The sequence below is a fragment of the Oncorhynchus mykiss genome, chromosome 24 (genome assembly GCF_057628025.1).
Source record: "Oncorhynchus mykiss isolate SJ-2025 chromosome 24, ASM5762802v1, whole genome shotgun sequence".
NCBI lineage: Eukaryota > Metazoa > Chordata > Actinopteri > Salmoniformes > Salmonidae > Oncorhynchus > Oncorhynchus mykiss.
The window spans coordinates 40,537,501-40,559,888 of NC_143045.1; the positions used below are offsets into that span (position 1 = coordinate 40,537,501).

Here is a 22,388-nt window from a genome sequence, read left to right on the forward strand (position 1 = left end):
GTACAGATCTGGGGAAAGGTACCAAAACAGTTCTGCAGCATTGAAGGTCCCCAAGAACACAGTGGCCTCCAACATTCTTAAATGGAAGAAGTTTGGAACCACCAAGACTCTTCCTAGAACGCCCGGCCAAACTGAGCAATCGGGGAGAAGGTCACTCTGACAGAGCTCCAGAGTTCCTCTTTAGAGTGGCCAGACCGAAGCCACATGACAGCCCGCTTGGAGTTTGACAAAAGACACCTAAAGGACTCTCAGACCATGAGAAACAAGATTCTCTGGTCTGATGAAACCAAGATTGAACTCTTTGGCCTGAATGCCAAGCGTCACATCTGGAGGAAACCTGACACCATCCCTACGGTGAAGCATGGTGGTGGCAGCATCATGCTGTGGGGATGTTTTTCAGCGGCAGAGACTGGGAGACTAGTCAGGATCGAGGGAAAGATGAACGGAGCAAAGTACAGAGAGTTCCTTGATGAAAACCTGCTCCAGAGCGCTCAGGACCTCAGACATGGGTGAAGGTTCACCTTCCAACAGGACAACAACCCTAAGCATACTGCCAAAACAACTCAGGAGTGGCTTCGGGACAAGTCTTTGAATGTCCTTGAGTGGCCCAGCCAGAGCCTGGACTTGAACCTGATGGAACATCTCTGGAGAGACCTGAGAATATCTGTGCAGCGACACTACCCATCCAACCTGACAGAGCTTGAGAAGATCTGCAGAGAAGAATGGAAGAAACTCCCCAAATACAGGTGTAGCTTGTAACATCATACCCATGAAGACTTGAGGCTGTAAGCGCTACCAAAGGTGCTTCAACAAAGTTCTGAGTAAAGGGTCTGAATACTTATGTAAATGTGATAGTTCCCTTTTTTCTTATATATATATATATATATGCATTTGCAAAAATGTCTAAATCTGTTTTTGCTTTGTCATTATGGGGTATTGTGATGTCATTATGGGGTATTGTGATGTCATTCTGGGCTATTGTGATGTCATTCTGGGCTATTGTGATGTCATTCTGGGCTATTGTGATGTCATTCTGGGCTATTGTGATGTCATTATGGGCTATTGTGATGTCATTATGGGGTATTGTGTGCAGAATGATGAGAGGGGGAAAAAAATATATTTTAGAATAAGGCTGTAATGTAACAAAATGTGGAAAAAGTCAAGGAGTTTGAATACTTTCCGGAGGCACGAATAGACTGACTTTCAGTTGAGGGTAGTTCATTATCTCTCTCTGTGTGAGGTAATATGCTAATAGTCTCTGTACTATTTTTGAGTGGTTTGTGGTTGAGACTAGCACAAATATACTGGAGGAGTCTGTCTGGGTGGACTTGTGGTTCTGGTCTAGCCCGTTTTATAATACTAGGGTGTTTATTGAATCTGTTTATAACCCTGACGTGTGTATTGAACCCATTTGTAACCCTGGGGGTGTATTGACCCTGTGTATGACCCTGGGGGGGGGGGGGGGGGGGTTGATCCCGTACCTGTATTCAAGGCTAGAGCAACAGTAGGTACTCAGACCTGTATTCAAGGCTAGGTCAGTAGTAGGTACTCAGACCTGTATTCAAGGCTAGGGCAACAGTAGGTACTCAGACCTGTATTCAAGGCTAGGGCAACAGTAGGTACTCAGACCTGTATTCAAGGCTAGGGCAACAGTAGGTACTCAGACCTGTATTCAAGGCTAGGGCAACAGTAGGTACTCAGACCTGTATTCAAGGCTAGGGCAACAGTAGGTACTCAGACCTGTATTCAAGGCTAGGGCAACAGTAGGTACTCAGACCTGTATTCAAGGCTAGGGCAACAGTAGGTACTCAGACCTGTGTTCAAGGCTAGGGCAACAGTAGGTACTCAGACCTGTATTCAAGGCTAGGTCAGTAGTAGGTACTCAGACCTGTATTCAAGGCTAGGGCAGCAGTAGATACTCAGACCTGTATTCAAGGCTAGGGCAGCATTGCCAGTGGTGGCAAGGACAGACCAACCCTGAATAGGCTCGGGCTCACATCTCACTGTGCGTTGGGGAGGTGGAGAGAGATGGCATCAGCCCGCTCAGCGACAGATGTTTTGCGGCAACCAAAAGCAGCTGTATAAATACCATTTGGGGAGCTTTATTTTGTTCCCATAGGAGCAGAGACGCTGTATTGCCATGTTTACAGTGGCATGGAATCACTTCTAGCAGCCACTTGGCTGATAATATGAAGAATGAGGACTTTATAGTATAATATTCTTATTTGTTCTTTCTCAATAAAAGTTCTGAGGGCTTGGAAGGAGAAGTTGTATACTGCTTATTTAATGAGAAAGTTATGGAGAGAGAGAGAGACAGTGTTATGGAGAGAGAGAGAGACAGTGTTATGGAGAGAGAGGGAGAGAGAGAGAGACAGTGTTATGGAGAGATAGAGAATGAGAGACAGTGTTATGGAGAGAGAGAGAGAGACAGTGAGAGAGGCAGTGTTATGGAGAGAGAGAGAGAGAGAGACAGTGTTATGGAGAGAGATATATGTGCTGGGGAGGGGCTTAGTATATGTGCTGGGGAGGGGTGGGGCTTAGTATATGTGCTGGAGAGGGGTGGGGCTTAGTATATGTGCTGGGGAGGGGAGGGGCTTAGTATATGTGCTGGGGGGGGCTTAGTATATGTGCTGGGGAGGGGTGTGGCTTAGTATATGTGCTGGGGAGGGGTGGGGCTTAGTATATGTGCTGGGGAGGGGTGGGGCTTAGTATATGTGCTGGGGAGGGGCTTAGTATATGTGCTGGGGAGGGGCTTAGTATATGTGCTGGGGAGGGGCTTAGTATATGTGCTGGGGAGGGGTGGGGCTTAGCATATGTGCTGGGGAGGGGTGGGGCTTAGTATATGTGCTGGGGAGGGGCTTAGTATATGTGCTGGGGAGGGGTGGGACTTAGTATATGTGCTGGGGAGGGGAGGGGCTTAGTATATGTGCTGGGGAGGGGTGGGACTTAGTATATGTGCTGGGGAGGGGCTTAGCATATGTGCTGGGGAGGGGTGGGACTTAATATGTGTGTTGGGGAGGGGTGGAACTTAGTATATGTGTTGGGGAGGGGCTTAGTATATGTGTTTAGGAGGGGTGGGGCTTAGTATATGTGCTGGGGAGGGGTGGGGCTTAGTATATGTGCTGGGGAGGGGCTTAGTATATGTGCTAGGGAGGGGCTTAGTATATGTGCTGGGGAGGGGCTTAGTATATGTGCTGGGGAGGGGTTTGACTTAGTATATGTGCTGGGGAGGGGAGGGGCTTAGTATATGTGCTGGAGAGGGGCTTAGCATATGTGCTGGGGAGGGGTGGGACTTAATATATGTGCTGGGGAGGGCTGGGGCTTGTCTTAATGCCACCCATTTCAGTAATGTCTCTGATGACATTCGTCTGTGTCTATCAACCCTAAGCCAGCTGTGTGTGGCTGTGGGAAGCTGTTAACTGATGTCAGTACGGTTTTACCCGGCACTGAAATGGTCAACAGCAGAAAGACTTCATTCATCGGAGAAACAGCTGAACAGAACATAGTTTGTGTGGAATGGTCTAGCAGAACTACTGCTCGTTATTAGCGATCAGCGTTACACACACAAGGTACACAGAAAAACACAGACACACTAACAGCCAATAACACGGTCTGTTTTTACTGAATTATTTCTCTCCTCCTTTCAGATCGATGCCTTGAGCAAAAGAAGTAAAGAAGCAGAAGGTTCCTTCTTGAACGTCTACAAGACATTAATAGATGTCCCAGGTAAGAGAGGAGAGGAGATAGATGTCCCAGGTAAGAGAGGAGAGGAGATAGATGTCCCAGGTAAGAGAGGAGAGGAGGTAGATGTCCCAGGTAAGAGAGGAGAGGAGATAGATGTCCCAGGTAAGAGAGTAGAGGAGATAGATGTCCCAGGTAAGAGAGTAGAGGAGATAGATGTCCTAGGTAAGAGAGGAGATAGATGTCCCAGGTAAGAGAGTAGAGGAGATAGATGTCCCAGGTAAGAGAGTAGAGGAGATAGATGTCCCAGGTAAGAGAGTAGAGGAGATAGATGTCCCAGGTAAGAGAGGAGAGGAGATAGATGTCCCAGGTAAGAGAGTAGAGGAGATAGATGTCCCAGGTAAGAGAGTAGAGGAGATAGATGTCCTAGGTAAGAGAGGAGATAGATGTCCCAGGTAAGAGAGGAGATAGATGTCCCAGGTAAGAGAGGAGAGGAGATAGATGTCCCAGGTAAGAGAAGAGAGGAGATGTCCCAGGTAAGAGAGGAGATACATGTCCCAGGTAAGAGAAGAGAGGAGATAGATGTCCCAGGTAAGAGAGGAGAGGAGATAGATGTCCCAGGTAAGAGAGGAGTTGAGATAGATGTCCCAGGTAAGAGAGGAGAGGAGATAGATGTCCCAGGTAAGAGAGGAGAGGAGATAGATGTCCCATGTAAGAGAGGAGTTGAGATAGATGTCCCAGGTAAGAGAGGAGAGGAGATAGATGTCCCAGGTAAGAGAGGAGAGGAGATAGATGTCCCAGGTAAGAGAGGAGAGGAGGTAGATGTCCCAGGTGAGAGAGGAGAGGAGATAGATGTCCCAGGTGAGAGAGGAGAGGAGATAGATGTCCCAGGTAAGAGAGGAGAGGAGATAGATGTCCCAGGTAAGAGAGGAGAGGAGATAGATGTCCCAGGTAAGAGAGGAGAGGAGATAGATGTCCCAGGTAAGAGAGGAGAGGAGATAGATGTCCCAGGTAAGAAAGGAGAGGAGGTAGATGTCCCAGGTGAGAGAGGAGAGGAGATAGATGTCCCAGGTAAGAGAGGAGAGGAGGTAGATGTCCCAGGTAAGAGAGTAGAGGAGATAGATGTCCCAGGTAAGAGAGGAGAGGAGATAGATGTCCCAGGTAAGAGAGGAGAGGAGATAGATGTCCCAGGTAAGAGACGAGATAGATGTCCCAGGTAAGAGAGAAGAGGAGAGGAGATAGATGTCCCAGGTAAGAGAGGAGAGGAGATAGATGTCCCAGGTAAGAGAGGAGAGGAGATAGATGTCCCAGGTAAGAGAGGAGAGGAGATAGGTAACGTAGTGTGTGTGTGTGTGTAACGTAGTGTGTGTGTAACGTAGTGTGTGTGTGTGTGTAACGTAGTGTGTGTGTAACGTAGTGTGTGTGTGTGTGTGTAACGTAGTGTGTGTGTAACGTAGTGTGTGTGTGTGTGTAACGTAGTGTGTGTGTGTGTGTAACGTAGTGTGTGTGTAACGTAGTGTGTGTGTGTAACGTAGTGTGTGTGTAACGTAGTGTGTGTGTGTGTGTAACGTAGTGTGTGTGTAACGTAGTGTGTGTGTGTGTGTAACGTAGTGTGTGTGTGTGTGTAACGTAGTGTGTGTGTAACGTAGTGTGTGTGTGTAACGTAGTGTGTGTGTAACGTAGTGTGTGTGTGTGTGTAACGTAGTGTGTGTGTAACGTAGTGTGTGTGTGTAACGTAGTGTGTGTGTGTGTGTAATGTAGTGTGTGTGTAACGTAGTGTGTGTGTGTAACGTAGTGTGTGTGTGTAACGTAGTGTGTGTGTAACGTAGTGTGTGTGTTTTCTCAGACCCCGTCCCTCTGCTGGAGTTGGGTCAGCAGTTACAGCTGAAGCTCCAGCGGATGCACGACATCGAGACAGAGAACCTCAAACTCAGAGAGACTCTAGAGGACTACAACAAAGAGTTTACTGAGGTCAAGAACCAGGGTGAGTCACACACACACACACACACACACACACACACACACACACACACACACACACTAATAAATTGGAGCGAGAAAAGGGTTTATCTGGTCAGAGAAAGCGGTGTGTCAGACATGCAGTGGTCATGGAATATTCTCTATATATACTCTGGGCACACTGAAGGATCCGGATGGAGGGAGAGAGATGGAGGGATGGAAGGAGAGAGATGGAGGGAGGAAGGGATGGATGGAGGGAGGGAGGAAGGGATGGAGGGAGGGAGGAAGGGATAGAGGGAGGAAGGGATGGATGGAGGGAGGGAGGAAGGGATGGAGGGAGGGAGGGAGGGAGGAAGGGATGGAGGGAGGGAGGGAGGGAGGAAGGGAGGGAGGAAGGGATGGAGGGAGGGAGGGAGGGATGGATGAAGGGATGGAGGGAGGGAGGGAGGGAGGGAGGGAGGGAGATGGAGGGATGGCAGGAGGGAGAGAGATGGAGGGATGTCTAGAGGGGAGAGAGAGAAGAATGGGAAGGAGGGGAGAGAGAGAGGAATGGGAGGGGAGAGAGGGGAATGACTAGAGGAGTAGTGGAGAGAACAATGTGGAGGAGAGTATTTTGGAACAGCTCAGCGTGAGAGAGACAGCGTGAGAGACTCAGCGTGAGTGAATTGGAACAGCTCAGCGTGAGAGACTCAGCGTGAGTGAATTGGAACAGCTCAGCGTGAGAGACTCAGCGTGAGTGAATTGGAACAGCTCAGAGTGAGAGACTCAGCGTGAGTGAATTGGAACAGCTCAGCGTGAGAGACTCAGCGTGAGTGAATTGGAACAGCTCAGCGTGAGAGACTCAGCGTGAGTGAATTGGAACAGCTCAGCGTGAGAGACTCAGCGTGAGTGAATTGGAACAGCTCAGAGTGAGAGACTCAGCGTGAGTGAATTGGAACAGCTCAGAGTGAGAGACTCAGCGTAAGTGAATTGGAACAGCTCAGAGTGAGAGACTCAGCGTGAGAGAATTGGAACAGCTCAGCGTGAGAGACTCAGCGTGAGTGAATTGGAACAGCTCAGAATGAGAGACTCAGCGTGAGAGACTCAGCGTGAGTGAATTGGAACAGCTCAGAGTGAGAGACTCAGCGTGAGTGAATTGGAACAGCTCAGCGTGAGAGACTCAGCGTGAGTGAATTGGAACAGCTCAGCGTGAGAGACTCAGCGTGAGTGAATTGGAACAGCTCAGCGTGAGAGACTCAGCGTGAGTGAATTGGAACAGCTCAGAGTGAGAGACTCAGCGTGAGAGACTCAGCGTGAGTGAATTGGAACAGCTCAGAGTGAGAGACTCAGCGTAAGTGAATTGGAACAGCTCAGAGTGAGAGACTCAGCGTGAGAGAATTGGAACAGCTCAGCGTGAGAGACTCAGCGTGAGTGAATTGGAACAGCTCAGAATGAGAGACTCAGCGTGAGAGACTCAGCGTGAGTGAATTGGAACAGCTCAGAGTGAGAGACTCAGCGTGAGTGAATTGGAACAGCTCAGAATGAGTGAATTGGAACAGCTCGCCGTGAGAGACTCAGCGTGAGTGAATTGGAACAGCTCAGAATGAGTGAATTGGAACAGCTCGCCGTGAGAGACTCAGCGTGAGTGAATTGGAACAGCTCAGAGTGAGAGACTCAGCGTGAGTGAATTGGAACAGCTCAGAATGAGAGACTCAGCGTGAGAGAATTGGAACAGCTCAGAATGAGAGACTCAGCGTGAGTGAATTGGAACAGCTCAGAATGAGAGACTCAGCGTGAGAGAATTGGAAGAGCTCAGCGTGAGAGACCCAGCGTGAGTGAATTGGAACAGCTCAGAATGAGAGACTCAGCGTGAGAGAATTGGAACAGCTCAGCGTGAGAGACTCAGCGTGAGTGAATTGGAACAGCTCAATAGTGGCAGCTTCCTATTCTGCAATTGATTCTTCTACTCCCTCACCCTGAAAGGATAGGGGATATTTCAACCCCAAAACACGCAGTGTACACCCCCCCCCACACACACACACACACACACACACACTCAGAGAGAAACCCTCAGCAGGGGACATTGATCCCAGCAACCTAAATGTTTAAGGTTGTGCTAAGCAAGGACAGGGTAAGAGGTCTCTGAGATAACTCTATTGATTATGTGTCAGAGCTGGGAGAATGGAGTTTCAATCAATCAATCAATCACACACTCACTCACTCACTCACACACTCACACTTTCAAGTCCCTCGGATGAGCACCTGATTCCCCTTTTCATTTCAAGCTGGGGTGAATCATGTTTATAATATTCCTTTTATGAAGGGACTTCATGACTAGAATAATCATCTCTCCCTCTATCCTGTATTCACCCCCCCTCTCTCTCTCCTGGTCTAGAGGTGACTATTAAAGCCCTGAAGGAGAAGATCCGGGACTATGAGCAGTCCCTGAAGAACCAGGCTGAGAACCTGGTCCAGGAGAAACAGGTCCAGCTCCACAATGACTATGCAGAGAAGGAGAGGTGAGTTACGGTACCTACTAGGAATATAGAGAGGAGGGTTACAGTATCTACTAGGAATATAGAGAGGAGAGACAGTATCTACTGGGAATATAGAGAGGAGAGTTACAGTATCTACTAGGAATATAGAGAGGTGAGTTACAGTATCTACTAGGAATATAGAGAGGAGAGTTACAGTATCTACTAGGAATATAGAGAGGAGAGGAGAGTTACAGTATCTACTAGGAATATAGAGAGGAGAGTTACAGTATCTACTAGGAATATAGAGAGGAGAGGAGAGTTACAGTATCTACTAGGAATATAGAGAGGAGAGTTACAGTATCTACTAGGAATATAGAGAGGAGAGGAGAGTTACAGTATCTACTAGGAATATAGAGAGGAGAGTTACAGTATCTACTAGGAATATAGAGAGGAGAGGAGAGTTACAGTATCTACTAGGAATATAGAGAGGAGAGTTACAGTATCTACTAGGAATATAGAGAAGAGTTACAGTATCTACTAGGAATATAGAGAAGAGTTACAGTATCTACTAGGAATATAGAGAGGAGAGGAGAGTTACAGTATCTACTAGGAATATAGAGAGGAGAGGAGAGGTACAGCATCTACTAGGAATATAGAGAGGATAGTTACAGTATCTACTAGGAATATAGAGAGGAGAGTTACAGTATCTACTAGGAATACAGAGAGGAGAGTTACAGTATCTACTAGGAATATAGAGATGAGAGGAGAGTTACAGTATCTACTAGGAATATAGAGAGGAGAGTTACAGTATCTACTAGGAATATAGAGAAGAGTTACAGTATCTACTAGGAATATAGAGAGGAGAGGAGAGTTACAGTATCTACTAGGAATATAGAGAGGAGAGGAGAGGTACAGCATCTACTAGGAATATAGAGAGGATAGTTACAGTATCTACTAGGAATATAGAGAGGAGAGTTACAGTATCTACTAGGAATATAGAGAGGAGAGGAGAGTTACAGTATCTACTAGGAATATAGAGAGGAGAGTTACAGTATCTACTAGGAATATAGAGAGGAGAGGAGAGTTACAGTATCTACTAGGAATATAGAGAGGTGAGTTACATTATCTACTAGGAATATAGAGAGGTGAGTTACAGTATCTACTAGGAATATAGAGAGGAGAGTTACAGTATCTACTAGGAATATAGAGAGGAGAGTTACAGTATCTACTAGGAATATAGAGAGGAGAGGAGAGTTACAGTATCTACTAGGAATATAGAGAGGAGAGGAGAGTTACAGTATCTACTAGGAATATAGAGAGGAGAGTTACAGTATCTACTAGGAATATAGAGAGGAGAGTTACAGTATCTACTAGGAATATAGAGAGGAGAGGAGAGGTACAGCATCTACTAGGAATATAGAGAGGAGAGTTACATTATCTACTAGGAATATAGAGAGGAGAGGAGAGTTACAGTATCTGCTAGGAATATAGAGAGGAGAGTTACAGTATCTACTAGGAATATAGAGAGGAGAGTTACAGTATCTACTAGGAATATAGAGAGGAGAGGAGAGGTACAGCATCTACTAGGAATATAGAGAGGAGAGTTACAGTATCTACTAGGAATATAGAGAGGAGAATTACAGTATCTACTAGGAATATAGAGAGGAGAGGAGAGTTACAGTATCTACTAGGAATATAGAGAGGAGAGTTACATTATCTACTAGGAATATAGAGAGGAGAGGAGAGTTACAGTATCTGCTAGGAATATAGAGAGGAGAGTTACAGTATCTACTAGGAATATAGAGAGGAGAGTTACAGTATCTACTAGGAATATAGAGAGGAGAGGAGAGGTACAGCATCTACTAGGAATATAGAGAGGAGAGTTACAGTATCTACTAGGAATATAGAGAGGAGAGTTACAGTATCTACTAGGAATATAGAGAGGATAGGAGAGTTACAGTATCTACTAGGAATATAGAGAGAGTTACAGTATCTACTAGGAATATAGAGAGAGTTACAGTATCTACTAGGAATATAGAGAGGAGAGGTACAGTATCTACTAGGAATATAGAGAGGAGAGGTACAGTATCTACTAGGAATATAGAGAGGAGAGTTACAGTATCTACTAGGAATATAGAGAGGAGAGGAGAGTTACAGTATCTACTAGGAATATAGAGAGGAGAGGAGAGTTACAGTATCTACTAGGAATATAGAGAGGAGAGTTACAGTATCTACTAGGAATATAGAGAGGAGAGGAGAGGTACAGTATCTACTAGGAATATAGAGAGGAGAGTTACAGTATCTACTAGGAATATAGAGAGGAGAGGAGAGTTACAGTATCTACTAGGAATATAGAGAGGAGAGTTACAGTATCTACTAGGAATATAGAGAGAGTTACAGTATCTACTAGGAATATAGAGAGAGTTACAGTATCTACTAGGAATATAGAGAGGAGAGATACAGTATCTACTAGGAATATAGAGAGGAGAGGAGAGTTACAGTATCTACTAGGAATATAGAGAGGAGAGTTACATTATCTACTAGGAATATAGAGAGGTGAGTTACAGTATCTACTAGGAATATAGAGAGGAGAGTTACAGTATCTACTAGGAATATAGAGAGGAGAGGAGAGTTACATTATCTACTAGGAATATAGAGAGGTGAGTTACAGTGTCTACTAGGAATATAGAGAGGAGAGTTACAGTAACTATCCATCACGACTGGTCTGTCGACGTCACTGCACGCAGAGGCCAAATCAGACTTTCCTCCATCGAGACGTCCCTCTAAGGCCCTTCTGCTAGCTTGCTAGCCCTGTTCTACTAGCTTGCTAGCCCCGTTCTACTAGCTTGCTAGCCCCGTTCTACTAGCTTGCTAGTGTTAGTGTTTAAATACTGGAGAGTTGAGACCAAATCACGGACGCTGGACAGAGTGGATTTCAGTTGTAACAAAAGACAGTTTTAATGAGTCAAAGATATCTTGTCCCGCAGTTTTACGTGCTCGGACCTAGTTCACATAACTCGGCAAGGAGTCAGGTGAAAAAGAGGCCTTATACAACGGTTACATTCATTTTTATACATAGAATAAAGTAGGTGGAGTCTTGTCGTTTCGGTCTTCTTGACTGGTCGGATGGTTGGAGGCGGGCCTTGCTCTAGCCAGAGCGGGCCACATTGGTGCACAGCAAAAGTCCTTTGCTCTTGGGACCGGCCAGTAGAGGGAGATGAGATGTGTGTTTATACAAGGAAGAGGGGGTCAGTCTTGTGGCTGGGTGTATGTGTTCTTACGACGGAATGTCTTTGTTAATATGAGCTATGTGTATGAATATTTATATAACACTAGCCCCGTTCTGCTAGCTTGCTAGCCACGGTCTACTAGCTTGCTAGCCCCAGTCTACGAGCTTGCTAGCTCCGGTCTACTAGCCTGCTAGCCCCGGTCTGCTAGCTTGCTAGCCCCGGTCTGCTAGCTTGCTAGCCCCGGTCTACTAGCTTGCTAGCCCCGGTCTACTAGCTTGCTAGCCCCGGTCTACTAGCTTTTAGCCCCGGCCTGCTAGCTGTTAGCTTGTTAGCCTGCTAACTGTCTGAATCGCCGTGTCTCCAGCCAGCCCAACCACTCACTTGGACCCCTATGATCACCCGGCTACGCATGCCTCTCCCTAATATCAATATGCCTTGTCCATTACTGTCCTGGTTAGTGATTACTGTCTTATTTCACTGTAGAGCCTCTAGTCCTGCTCAATATGCCTTAACCAACCATGTTGTTCCACCTCCCACATATGCAATGACATCACCTGGTTTAAACGTCTCTAGAGACAATATCTCTCTCATCGTCACTCAATGCCTAGGTTTACCTCCACTGTACTCACATCCTACCATACCTCTGTCTGTACATTATGCCTTGAATCTATTCTCTTACGCCCAGAAACCTGCTCCTTTTACTCTCTGCTCCGAACGCACTAAACAACCAGTTCTTTTAGCCTTTAGCCGTACCCTCATCCTCCTCTGTTCCTCTGGTGATGTAGAGGTTAATCCAGGCCCTGCAGTGCCTAGCTCCACTCCCATTCCCCAGGCGCTCTCTTTTGATGACTTCTGTAACCATAATAACCTTGGTTTCTTACATGTTAACATTAGAAGCCTCCTCCCTAAGCTTGTTTTATTCACTGCTTTAGCACACTCTGCCAACCCGGATGTCCTAGCCGTGTCTGAATCCTGGCTTAGGAAGTCCACCAAAAACCCTGAAATTTCCATCCCTAACTATAACATTTTCTGACAACTTAGAACTGCCAAACTATTAGATCATCTACTTTTAAAAATCCATCTTTCCAGGAACAAGTCTCTCACTGTTGCCGCTTGTTTTAGACCACCTTCTGCCCCCAGCTGTGCCCTGGACACCATATGTGAACTGATTGCCCCCCATCTATCTTCAGAGCTCATGCTGCTAGGTGACCTAAACTGTGACATGCTTAACACCCCGGCCATCCTACAATCTAAGCTTGATGCCCTCAAACTCACACAAATTATCTATGAACCCACCAGATACAACCCCAAAGCCGTTAACACGGGCACCCTCATAGATATCATCCTAACCAACTTTCCCTCTAAATACACCTCTGCTGTTTTCAACCAAGATCTCAGTGATCACTGCCTCTTTGCCTGCATCCGTAATGGGTCTGCGGTCAAACGACCTCCACTCATCACTGTCAAATGCTCCCTGAAACACTTCAGTGAGCAGGCCTTTCTAATCGACCTGGCCTGGGTATCCTGGAAGGATATTGACCTCATCCCGTCAGTAGAGGATGCCTAGTTATTCTTTAAAAGTGCCTTCCTCACCATCTTAAATAAGCATGCCCCGTTCAAGAAATTTAGAACCAGGAACAGATATAGCCCTTGGTTCTCCCCAGACCTGACTGCCCTTAACCAACACAAAAACATCTTATGGCGTTCTGCATTAGCATCGAACAGCCCTGTGATATGCAACTTTTCTGGGAAGTTAGGAACAAATATACACAGGCAGTTCGGAAAGCTAAGGCTAGATTTTTCAAGCAGAAATTTGCATCCTGTAGCACAAACTCAAAAAAGTTCTGGGACACTGTAAAGTCCATGGAGAATAAGAGCACCCCCTCCCAGCTGCCCACTGCACTGAGGCTAGGAAACACTGTCACCACCGATAAATCCACTATAATTGAGAATTTCAATAAGCATTTTTCTACAGCTGGCCATGCTTTCCACCTGGCTACCCCTACCTCGGTCAACAGCCCTGCGCTCCCCACAGCAACTCGCCCAATCCTCCCCCACTTCTCCTTCACCCAAATCCAGATAGCTGATATTCACAAAGAGCTGCAAATTCTGGACCCCTACAAATCAGCCGGGCTAGACAATCTGGACCCTTTCTTTTCTAAAATGATCTGCCGAAATTGTTGCAACCCCTATTACTAGCCTGTTCAACCTCTTTCGTATTGTCTGAGATTCCCAAAGATTGGAAAGCTGCCGAGGTCATCCCCCTCTTCAAAGAGGGAGACACTCTAGACCCAAACTGCTACAGACCTTTATCTATTTTACCCAGCCTTTCTAAGGTCTTCAAAGGCCAAGTTAACAAACAGATTAACAAACATTTCGAATCCCACCTTACCTTCTCTGCTATGCAATCTGGTTTCCGAGCTGGTCATGGGTGCACCTCAGCCACGCTCAAGGTCCTAAATGATATCATAACTGCCATCGATAAGAGACAATACTGTGCAGCCGTATTCATCGACCTGGCCAAGGCTTTTTACTCTGTCAATCACCGTATTCTTATCGGCAGACTCAACAGCCTTGGTTTCTCTAATGGCTGCCTCGCCTGGTTGACCAACCACTTCTCTGATAGAGTTGAGTGGGTCAAATCGGAAGGCCTGTTGTCCGGACCTCTGGCAGTCTCTATGGGGGTGCCACAGGGTTAAATTCTCTTCTCTGTATACATCAATGATGTCGCTCTTGCTGCTGGTGAGTCTCTGATCCACCTCTACCCAGACGACACCATTCTGTGTACTTCTGGCCCTTCTTTGGACACTGTGTTAACTAACCTCCAAACGAGCTTCAATGCCATACAACACTCCTTCCGTGGCCTCCAACTGCTCTTAAATCCTAGTAAAACTAAATGCATGCTCTTCAACCGATCGCTGCCTGCACCTGCCCGCCCGTCCAACATCACCACTCTGGACGGCTCTGACTTATAATATGTGAACAACTACGGATACCTAGGTGTCTGGTTAGACTGTTAACTCTCCTTCCAGAATCATATTAAACATCTCCAATCCAAAATTAAATCTAGAATCGGCTTCCTATTTCGTAACAAAGCATCCTTCACTCATGGTGCCAACATACCCTCGTAAAACTGACCATCCTACCGATCCTCGACTTCAGCGATGTCATTTACAAAATAGCCTCCAACTCTCTACTGAGCAAACTGGATGTAGTCTTTCACAGTGCCATCCTTTTTGTCACCAAAGCCCCATACACTACCCACCATTGTGACCTGTACGCTCTCGTTGGTTGGCCCTCGCTTCATACTCGTCGCCAAACCCACTGGCTCCAGGTCATCTACAAGTCTCTGCTAGGTTAAACCCCGTCTTATCTCAGCTCACTGGTCACCATAGCAACACCCATCCGTAGCACGCGCTCCAGCAGGTATATCTCACTGGTCACCATAGCAACACCCACCCGTAGCACGCGCTCCAGCAGGTATGTCTCACTGGTCACCATAGCAACACCCACTCGTAGCACGCGCTCCAGCAGGTATATCTCACTGGTCACCCCCAAAACCAATTCTTCCTTTGGCCGCCTCTCCTTCCAGTTCTCTGCTGCCAATGACTGGAATGAACTGCAAAAATCACTGAAGCTGGAGACTTTTACCTCCCTCTCTAGCTATAAGCACCAGCTGTCAGAGCAGCTCACAGATCAGTGCACCTGTACATAGCTCATCTGTAAATAGCCCATCCAATCTACCTCATCCCCATACTGTATTTATTTATTTATCTTGCTCCTTTGCACCCCAGTATCTCAACTTGCACATTCATCTTCTGCACGTTATACCTTTCCAGTGTTTAATTGCTATATTGTAATTACTTCACCATCATGGCCTATTTTATCATACCTCTCTTATCTCACCTCATTTGCTCACATCGTATATAGACTTGTTTCTACTGTATTATTGACTGTATGTTTGTTTTACTCCATGTGTAACTCTGTGTTGTTGTATTGTGTCGAACTGCTTTGCTTTATCTTGGCCAGGTCGCAGTTGTAAATGAGAACTTGTTCTCAACTGGCCTACCTGGTTAAATAAAGGTGAAATGAATAACAGAATACATGTTCTCTCTTCTCTGTCTCTTCTTTGAATTATCTATTGGTCAGGAACTATTGAACTATATCTATTGGTGTAGAACGGCCAGGGAACCATGGTGACCAGACATTACTGCCGAATACAGCATTTTAATGAGAAGTGGTTTGTTGTTTTTAAGGAGAATACAGGCTGACAAATGGTGGTATAATAGAGAATTGTTACAGTTTCCATGGTTATAGAATTGAACAGAAAGGGAGTTTTGAGGGGGCTGAAGTAACGCCATCGCAATGACCCGATGTCTTAATTGCTTTGAATGACTCTCTCTCCCTGTCTCTCTCCCTGTCTCCCTGTCTCTCTCCCTGTCTCTCTCCCTGTCTCTCTCCCTGTCTCTCCCTACCCCTCCATCCCTCCATCTCTCTCTGTCTCTCTCCCCATCCCTCCATCTCTCCCTGTCTCTCTCCCCATCCCTCCATCTCTCCCTGTCTCTCCATCTCTCTCTCTCTCTCCCCATCCCTCAATCTCTCTCTCTCTCCCCATCCCTCCATCTCTCCCTGTCTCTCTCCCCATCCCTCCATCTCTCCCTGTCTCTCCATCTCTCTCTCTCTCCCCATCCCTCCATCTCTCTGTCTCTCTCCCCATCCCTCCATCTCTCCCTGTCTCTCTCTCTGTCTCTCCATCTCTCTGTCTCTCTCCCCATCCCTCCATCTCTCTCTGTCTCTCTCCCCATCCCTCCATCTCTCTCCATCCCTCCATTTCTCTCTCTCTCTCTCTCCCCATCCCTCCATCTCTCTGTCTCTCTCCCCATCCCTCCATCTCTCCCTGTCTCTCTCTCTGTCTCTCCATCTCTCTGTCTCTCTCCCCATCCCTCCATCTCTCTCTGTCTCTCTCCCCATCCCTCCATCTCTCTCCATCCCTCCATTTCTCTCCCTGTCTCTCTCCCCATCCCTCCATCTCTCTCTGTCTCTCTCTCCCCACCCCTCCATCTCTCCCTATCCCTCCATCTCTCTCCCCATCCCTCCATCTCTCTCTGTCTCTCTCTCCCCACCCCTCCATCTCTCTCTGTCTCTCTCCCTATCCCTCCATCTCTCTCTGTCTCTCTCCCCATCCCTCCATCTCTCTCTGTCTCTCCCCATCCCTCCATCTCTCTCTGTCTCTCTCCCCATCCCTCCATCTCTCTCTGTCTCTCTCCCCATCCCTCCATCTCTCTCTGTCTCTCTCCCTTTCCCTCCATCTCTCTCTGTCTCTCTCCCCATCCCTCCATCTCTCTCTGTCTCTCTCCCCATCCCTCCATCTCTCTCTGTCTCTCCCTATCCCTCCATCTCTCTCTGTCTCTCCCCATCCCTCCATCTCTCTCTGTCTCTCCCTATCCCTCCATCTCTCTCTGTCTCTCTCCCATCCCTCCATATCTCTGTCTCTCCCTATCCCTCCATCTCTCTCCCATCCCTCCATCTCTCTGTCTCTCCCATCCCTCCATCTCTCTCCCTATCCCTCCATCTCTCTCTGTCGCTCCCTATCCCTCCATCTCTCTCTGTCTCTCTCCCATCCCTCCATCCGTCCATCTCTCTGTCTCTCCCATCCCTCCATCTCTCTGTCTCTCCCCATCCCTCCATCTCTCTCTCCCCATCCCTCCATCTCTCTCTCCCCATCCCTCCATCTCTCTCTGTCTCTCTCCCCATCCCTCCATCTCTCTCTGTCTCTCCCCATATCTCCATCTCTCTCTCCCCATCCCTCCATCTCCATCATCTCCCCATCCCTCCATCTCTCTCCGTCTCTCTCCCCATCCCTCCATCTCTCTCTGTCTCTCACCATCCCTCCATCTCTCTCTCCCCATCCCTCCATCTCCATCATCTCCCCATCCCTCCATCTCTCTCTGTTTCCAGAAAGCTCCAGGAGAGCCAGGACTCCATGTCCTCTAAGCTGGTTGAGGCTGATCACAAAGCCCAGGTCTTACAGACAGGTAGCTAGCTACCAGTCCATTCACTACCTGTCCTGTATCTGTCACACACACACCGTTGGCCTGACTAATAGCTGTTGTTTCTTGGCTGTTTTTCAGCTCTTGAAACAACTCAGGCAGAGCTCTTTGATCTGAAGACCAAGTATGACGAGGACTGCACAGCAAAGTGAGTTTCAGCTAACCTTGGGTGTGGTTGGGGGTGGTTGGGTCTGGTTGGGGGTGGTTGGGGGTGGTTGGGTGTGGTTGGGTCTGGTTGGGGGTGGTTGGGGGTGGTTGGGTGTGGTTGGGTGTGGTTGGGTGGGTGTGTGTGGTTGGGGGTGTGTGTGGTTGGGGGTGGTTGGGTGTGGTTGGGGGTAGTTGGGGTGTGTGTGGTTGGGGGTGGTTGGGGGGGTGTGTGTGGTTGGGTGTGTGTGTGTGTGTGGTTGGGTGTGTGTGTGTGTGTGGTTGTGTGTGTGTGTGTGTGGTTGTGTGTGTGTGTGTGTGGTTGGGTATGTGTGTGTGGTTGGGTGTGTGTGTGTGGTTTGGTGTGGTTGGGTGTGGTTGGGTGTGGGGGTGGTTGGGTGTGTGTGTGTGTGTGTGCGTGTGTGTGTGTGTGTTCTTCACTGTAATCCTTAGGCAGAGTGTGGTCTCATGGTGCTCCTCGTGTGTGTGAACATTTCTCTCCATCACTTGCTGCTGTGATTATTTCCAGTCACTACATCTCTCCCTCTGAGGTCACCAAGCGATTAGGAATCTCCAGAGGAAAGCCCCAGAGTTGGACCTTCTCCTGCTGCTCAATGACAGCCTCGAAATCCAGGCTTTAGCAATACACTGTAAATACTGAGAGATTATATAGCATTTTATAAACTGGGTGGTTCAAGCCCTGAATGCTGATTGGCTGACAGCCGTGGTATATCAGACCGTATACCACGGGTATGTTTTTACAGCTGTAATGACGTTGGTAAACGGTTTATTTTAGCAATAAGGCTCCTCGGGGGGTGTTTGAGATATATGGCCAATATATCACGGCTAAGGGCTGTTCTGGACACTCCCTTCCTGTTCTGGACACCCCCTTCCTGTTCTGGACACTCCCTTCCTGTTCTGGACACTCCCTTCCTGTCCTGGACACTCCCTTCCTGTTCTGGACACTCCCTTCCTGTCCTGGACACTCCCTTCCTGTTCTGGACACTGCCTTCCTGTTCTGGACACTCCCTTCCTGTTCTGGACACCCCCTTCCTGTTCTGGACACTCCCTTCCTGTTCTGGACACTCCCTTCCTGTCCTGGACACTCCCTTCCTGTTCTGGACACTGCCTTCCTGTTCTGGACACTCCCTTCCTGTTCTGGACACTCCCTTCCTGTTCTGGACACTGCCTTCCTGTTCTGGACACTGCCTTCCTGTCCTAGACACTCCCTTCCTGTTCTGGCTACTCCCTTCCTGTTCTGGACACCCCCTTCCTGTTCTGGACACTCCCTTCCTGTTCTGGACACTGCCTTCCTGTTCTGGACACTCCCTTCCTGTTCTGGACACTCCCTTCCTGTTCTGGACACTGCCTTCCTGTTCTGGACACTGCCTTCCTGTTCTGGACACTGCTTTCCTGTTCTGGACTCTCCCTTCCTGATCTGGACACTCCCTTCCTGTTATGGACACTCCATTCCTGTTCTGGACACTGCCTTCCTGTTCTGGACACTGCCTTCCTGTTCTGGACACTGCCTTCCTGTTCTGGACACTGCCTTCCTGTTCTGGACACTTCCTTCCTGTTCTGGACACTGCCTTCCTGTTCTGGACACTGCCTTCCTGTTCTGGACACTGCCTTCCTGTTCTGGACACTCTCTTCCTGTTCTGGACACTCTCTTCCTGTTCTGGACACTCCCTTCCTTTTCTGGACACTCCCTTCCTGTTCTGGACACTCTCCTCCTGTTCTGGACACTCTCCTCCTGTTCTGGACACTCCCTTCCTGTTCTGGACACTCTCTTCCTGTTCTGGACACTCTCTTCCTGTTCTGGACACTCCCTTCCTGTTCTGGACACTCCCTTCCTGTTCTGGACACTCCCCTAACCGTGGTATATTGGCCATGTACCACACCCCCTCAGGCCTTATTGCTTAATTAGAACCTCCCAAAAAATCCTATTATACCACTGGATGAGGGTCTCTCAGTACGCTCTTTAGTCCTAGTGAGGGACATTGGGGAGGGGTTATAAGGGGAGGGGGAGCGGTTATAAAGGGGGGTGTTATAAAGGGAGGGGGGATTCTAAAGGGGTGGAGGGGTTATAAAGGGTGGGTTATAAGGGGGGGAGGGGTTATAAAGTGGGAGTTATAAAGGGGGGGTTATAAGGGCGGTATAAAGGGGGGTTATAAGGGGGGGGTTATAAAGTGGGGTTATAAGGGGGGAGGGGTTATAAAGGGGGGGGTTATAAAGGGGGGGGGTATAAATGACCTCAGAGGGAGAGATGTAGTGACACACACCACACACACACACACAGCTACACACACACACACACACACACACACACACAACATGAGTTTCAGAGTTGTATACATGCAACAACATGCGTTGATGCATGAATCATGAATCAGCAATATACAAATTAACTTAATTATTTATGTACTAACTAAATAATCACACAGAATTATACATAACAAACAAACAGTAGATATTTGGGTGACTACATGACACAAAGGAAAAGTCCCTAGTGGACTAACCCGATATGAAGGCTTGGTAGACAAAGGAAAGGGGTGGGGGGACTGAGAAAGAGCGGGAAAGACAAAGACTAAATGGATTCACTACATACAGTCTATAATTATACTAATTGAAATGCTAACGGCCGCTCATTCGAGAATAATTGCAGTGTATATATTTACGCCCGTATGTTGTTGTTGTCTTATCTGTTGGAATCGCCGGTCCGTCTGCTGGAGAGTTCAGTTCATCAGAGAGTCTCCGGTTAACTTCCCCAGAAGTCACCATTGTCCTTCGTGGTTGTAACTCTGGATAGTGTCTGCTGTAATGGATACGTCAGGCGTGCAGATGGTCGGTCGTGGGATAGAATAGATGCTTCCGTGCGGTCGTCGGGTATTCTCGTCCTAGACTTACGTAATTTCCTGCTGCGGACTAGTAATTATACGTCTGGGATTTGCTCTTATTCTGTGGTGAGCGAAAGTCTCAGAGTTGAATCATTTCCAGCCGTGTAGTCAAAACTACAGCTGTATGTTCTCTGTGGCTGTCACGCCCTGACCTGAGTATTCTTTGTTTTTTTTATATATTTTGGTTGGGTCAGGGTGTGACGAGGGTGGTATGTGAGTTTAGTCTCATCTAGGGTTTTTTTACTGTCTAGGGGTTTTGTAGATTTATGGGGTTGTTTCCATCTAGGTGTTTATGTAGGTCTATCGTTGCCTTAGGTGTTTATCGTTGTCTCTGATTGGCAACCATATTTAGGCAGCCATCTTTTTGGGGTGTATTTTGTTGGGTTATTGTCTATGTCTAGTTGCCTGTGTTGGCACTTTTCTTATATAGCGGTCACGTTGGTCTTAATCGTTGTTGTTGTTTTTTTGTTTTAAGTGTTCTTCGTGTTCTTCATTCAGTGAAAAAGAATGTATTCACACCACCCTGCGCTTTGGTCCCCACGACGATCGTGACAATGGCCAATAGAACTGTAGCCATTCCAACAAGGGGATTCCATCCCGGCGTTCTAACTTAATGTGCATTTTTATAGGAAGTGGGTTTTATACTCTGTGGGGAAAAAGGGGTGGTTCTATGACACCTGATGTCACGGGGGGCGTGGCCACTGACCACTGTTTAGAAGGCCAACTTCCCCATTGCATCTTCTCACAAATAGTTTCATATTTACTCATTCATTTTATCCAACATCTAGATGTAAACCTGACAGTTGGGACATGTACACTTTTAAGAGATTTGCCTTATGTGTGTTTCCGGTCTTTCATGAGATCACCAAATGAAACACTCGTCATGATTGTTCTTTAAGAATCCATCATTCCCACATTCTCAAAAATAGAAATATTGTTTAATTATTCAAACTTTTGATTGTCCAAGTGTCTCTGTTTTCCACAGTTTACATTCCAGACCATCATAAAACAGCCCCGAGAGAGAGAGAGAGAGAGAGAGAGAGAGAGAGAGAGAGAGAGAGAGAGAGAGAGAGAGAGAGAGAGAGAGAGAGAGAGAGAGAGAGAGAGAGAGAGAGAGAGAGAGAGAGAGAGAGAGAGAGAGAGAGAGAGAGAGAGAGAGAGAGAGAGAGAGAGAGAGAGAGAGAGAGAGAGAGAGAGAGAGAGAGAGAGAGAGAGAGAGAGAGAGAGAGAGAGAGAGAGAGAGAGAGAGAGAGAGAGAGAGAGAGAGAGAGAGAGAGAGAGAACCCACTGTAACCTGATCTGAAGGCTTTGACAGTTGACCATCATGCTTTTCAGGCTTTGTGTGTGTATTGGATGGATGTGTATGTGTGTGTTAGATGTTGTAATGATCACTGTCCTGTGTGCCCCCTTAGTAACACTTGATTCTCTACTTCCTCCTCCTCAGGGCCAATGAGATTGAAATGGTGATGACTGATCTAGAGAGAGCCAATCAGGTTAGTCTCCACCCCTTTAGGGCCTTGGTCATTATTGGATATTATAAACTGGGTGGTTCGATCCCTGAAATGTTGATTGGCTGACAGCTGAGGTATATCAGACCGTATACCACGGGTGTGACAAAGCATTTATTTTGACTCTTCTAATAATGTTGGTAACCAGTTTATAATAGCAATAAGGCACCTCGGGGGTTTGTGATACACTATATATACAAAAGTATCCAATTAAAATGACTGGATTTGGCTGTGAGCGCACAGCCATGCAATCTCCATAGACAAACATTGGCAGTAGAATGGGCCTCACTGAAAGAGCTCAGTGACTTTCAACGTGACACTGTCATAGGATTCCACCTTTCCAACGAGTCAGTTTGTCAAATGTCTGCCCTGCTAGAGCTGTCCCCCGGGCAACTGTAAGTGCTGTTATTGTGAAGTGGAAACGTCTTGGAGCAACAACGGCTCATCCGCGAAGTGGTAGGCC

General features: G+C 47.3%; 1 protein-coding gene across 8 annotated transcripts in view; it reads left to right on the plus strand.

Annotated features, from left to right (window-relative positions):
- The window catches only part of LOC110503435 (protein CASP-like), a 158,008-nt gene that overhangs the window by 71,929 nt on the left and 63,691 nt on the right, over positions 1-22,388 (plus strand). For all 8 annotated transcript variants that reach the window (XR_016491437.1, XM_036962149.2, XM_036962151.2 and 5 more), the window contains exons 4-9: positions 3,648-3,726; positions 5,528-5,665; positions 8,015-8,138; positions 17,285-17,361; positions 17,458-17,524; positions 21,862-21,910. Coding sequence is in view for 7 of the 8 variants with exons in the window: in XM_036962149.2 (XP_036818044.1) it covers positions 3,648-3,726; positions 5,528-5,665; positions 8,015-8,138; positions 17,285-17,361; positions 17,458-17,524; positions 21,862-21,910 (534 nt within the window). In the remaining variant the exon portion in view is untranslated. The remainder of the gene's footprint in view (positions 1-3,647; positions 3,727-5,527; positions 5,666-8,014; positions 8,139-17,284; positions 17,362-17,457; positions 17,525-21,861; positions 21,911-22,388) is intronic.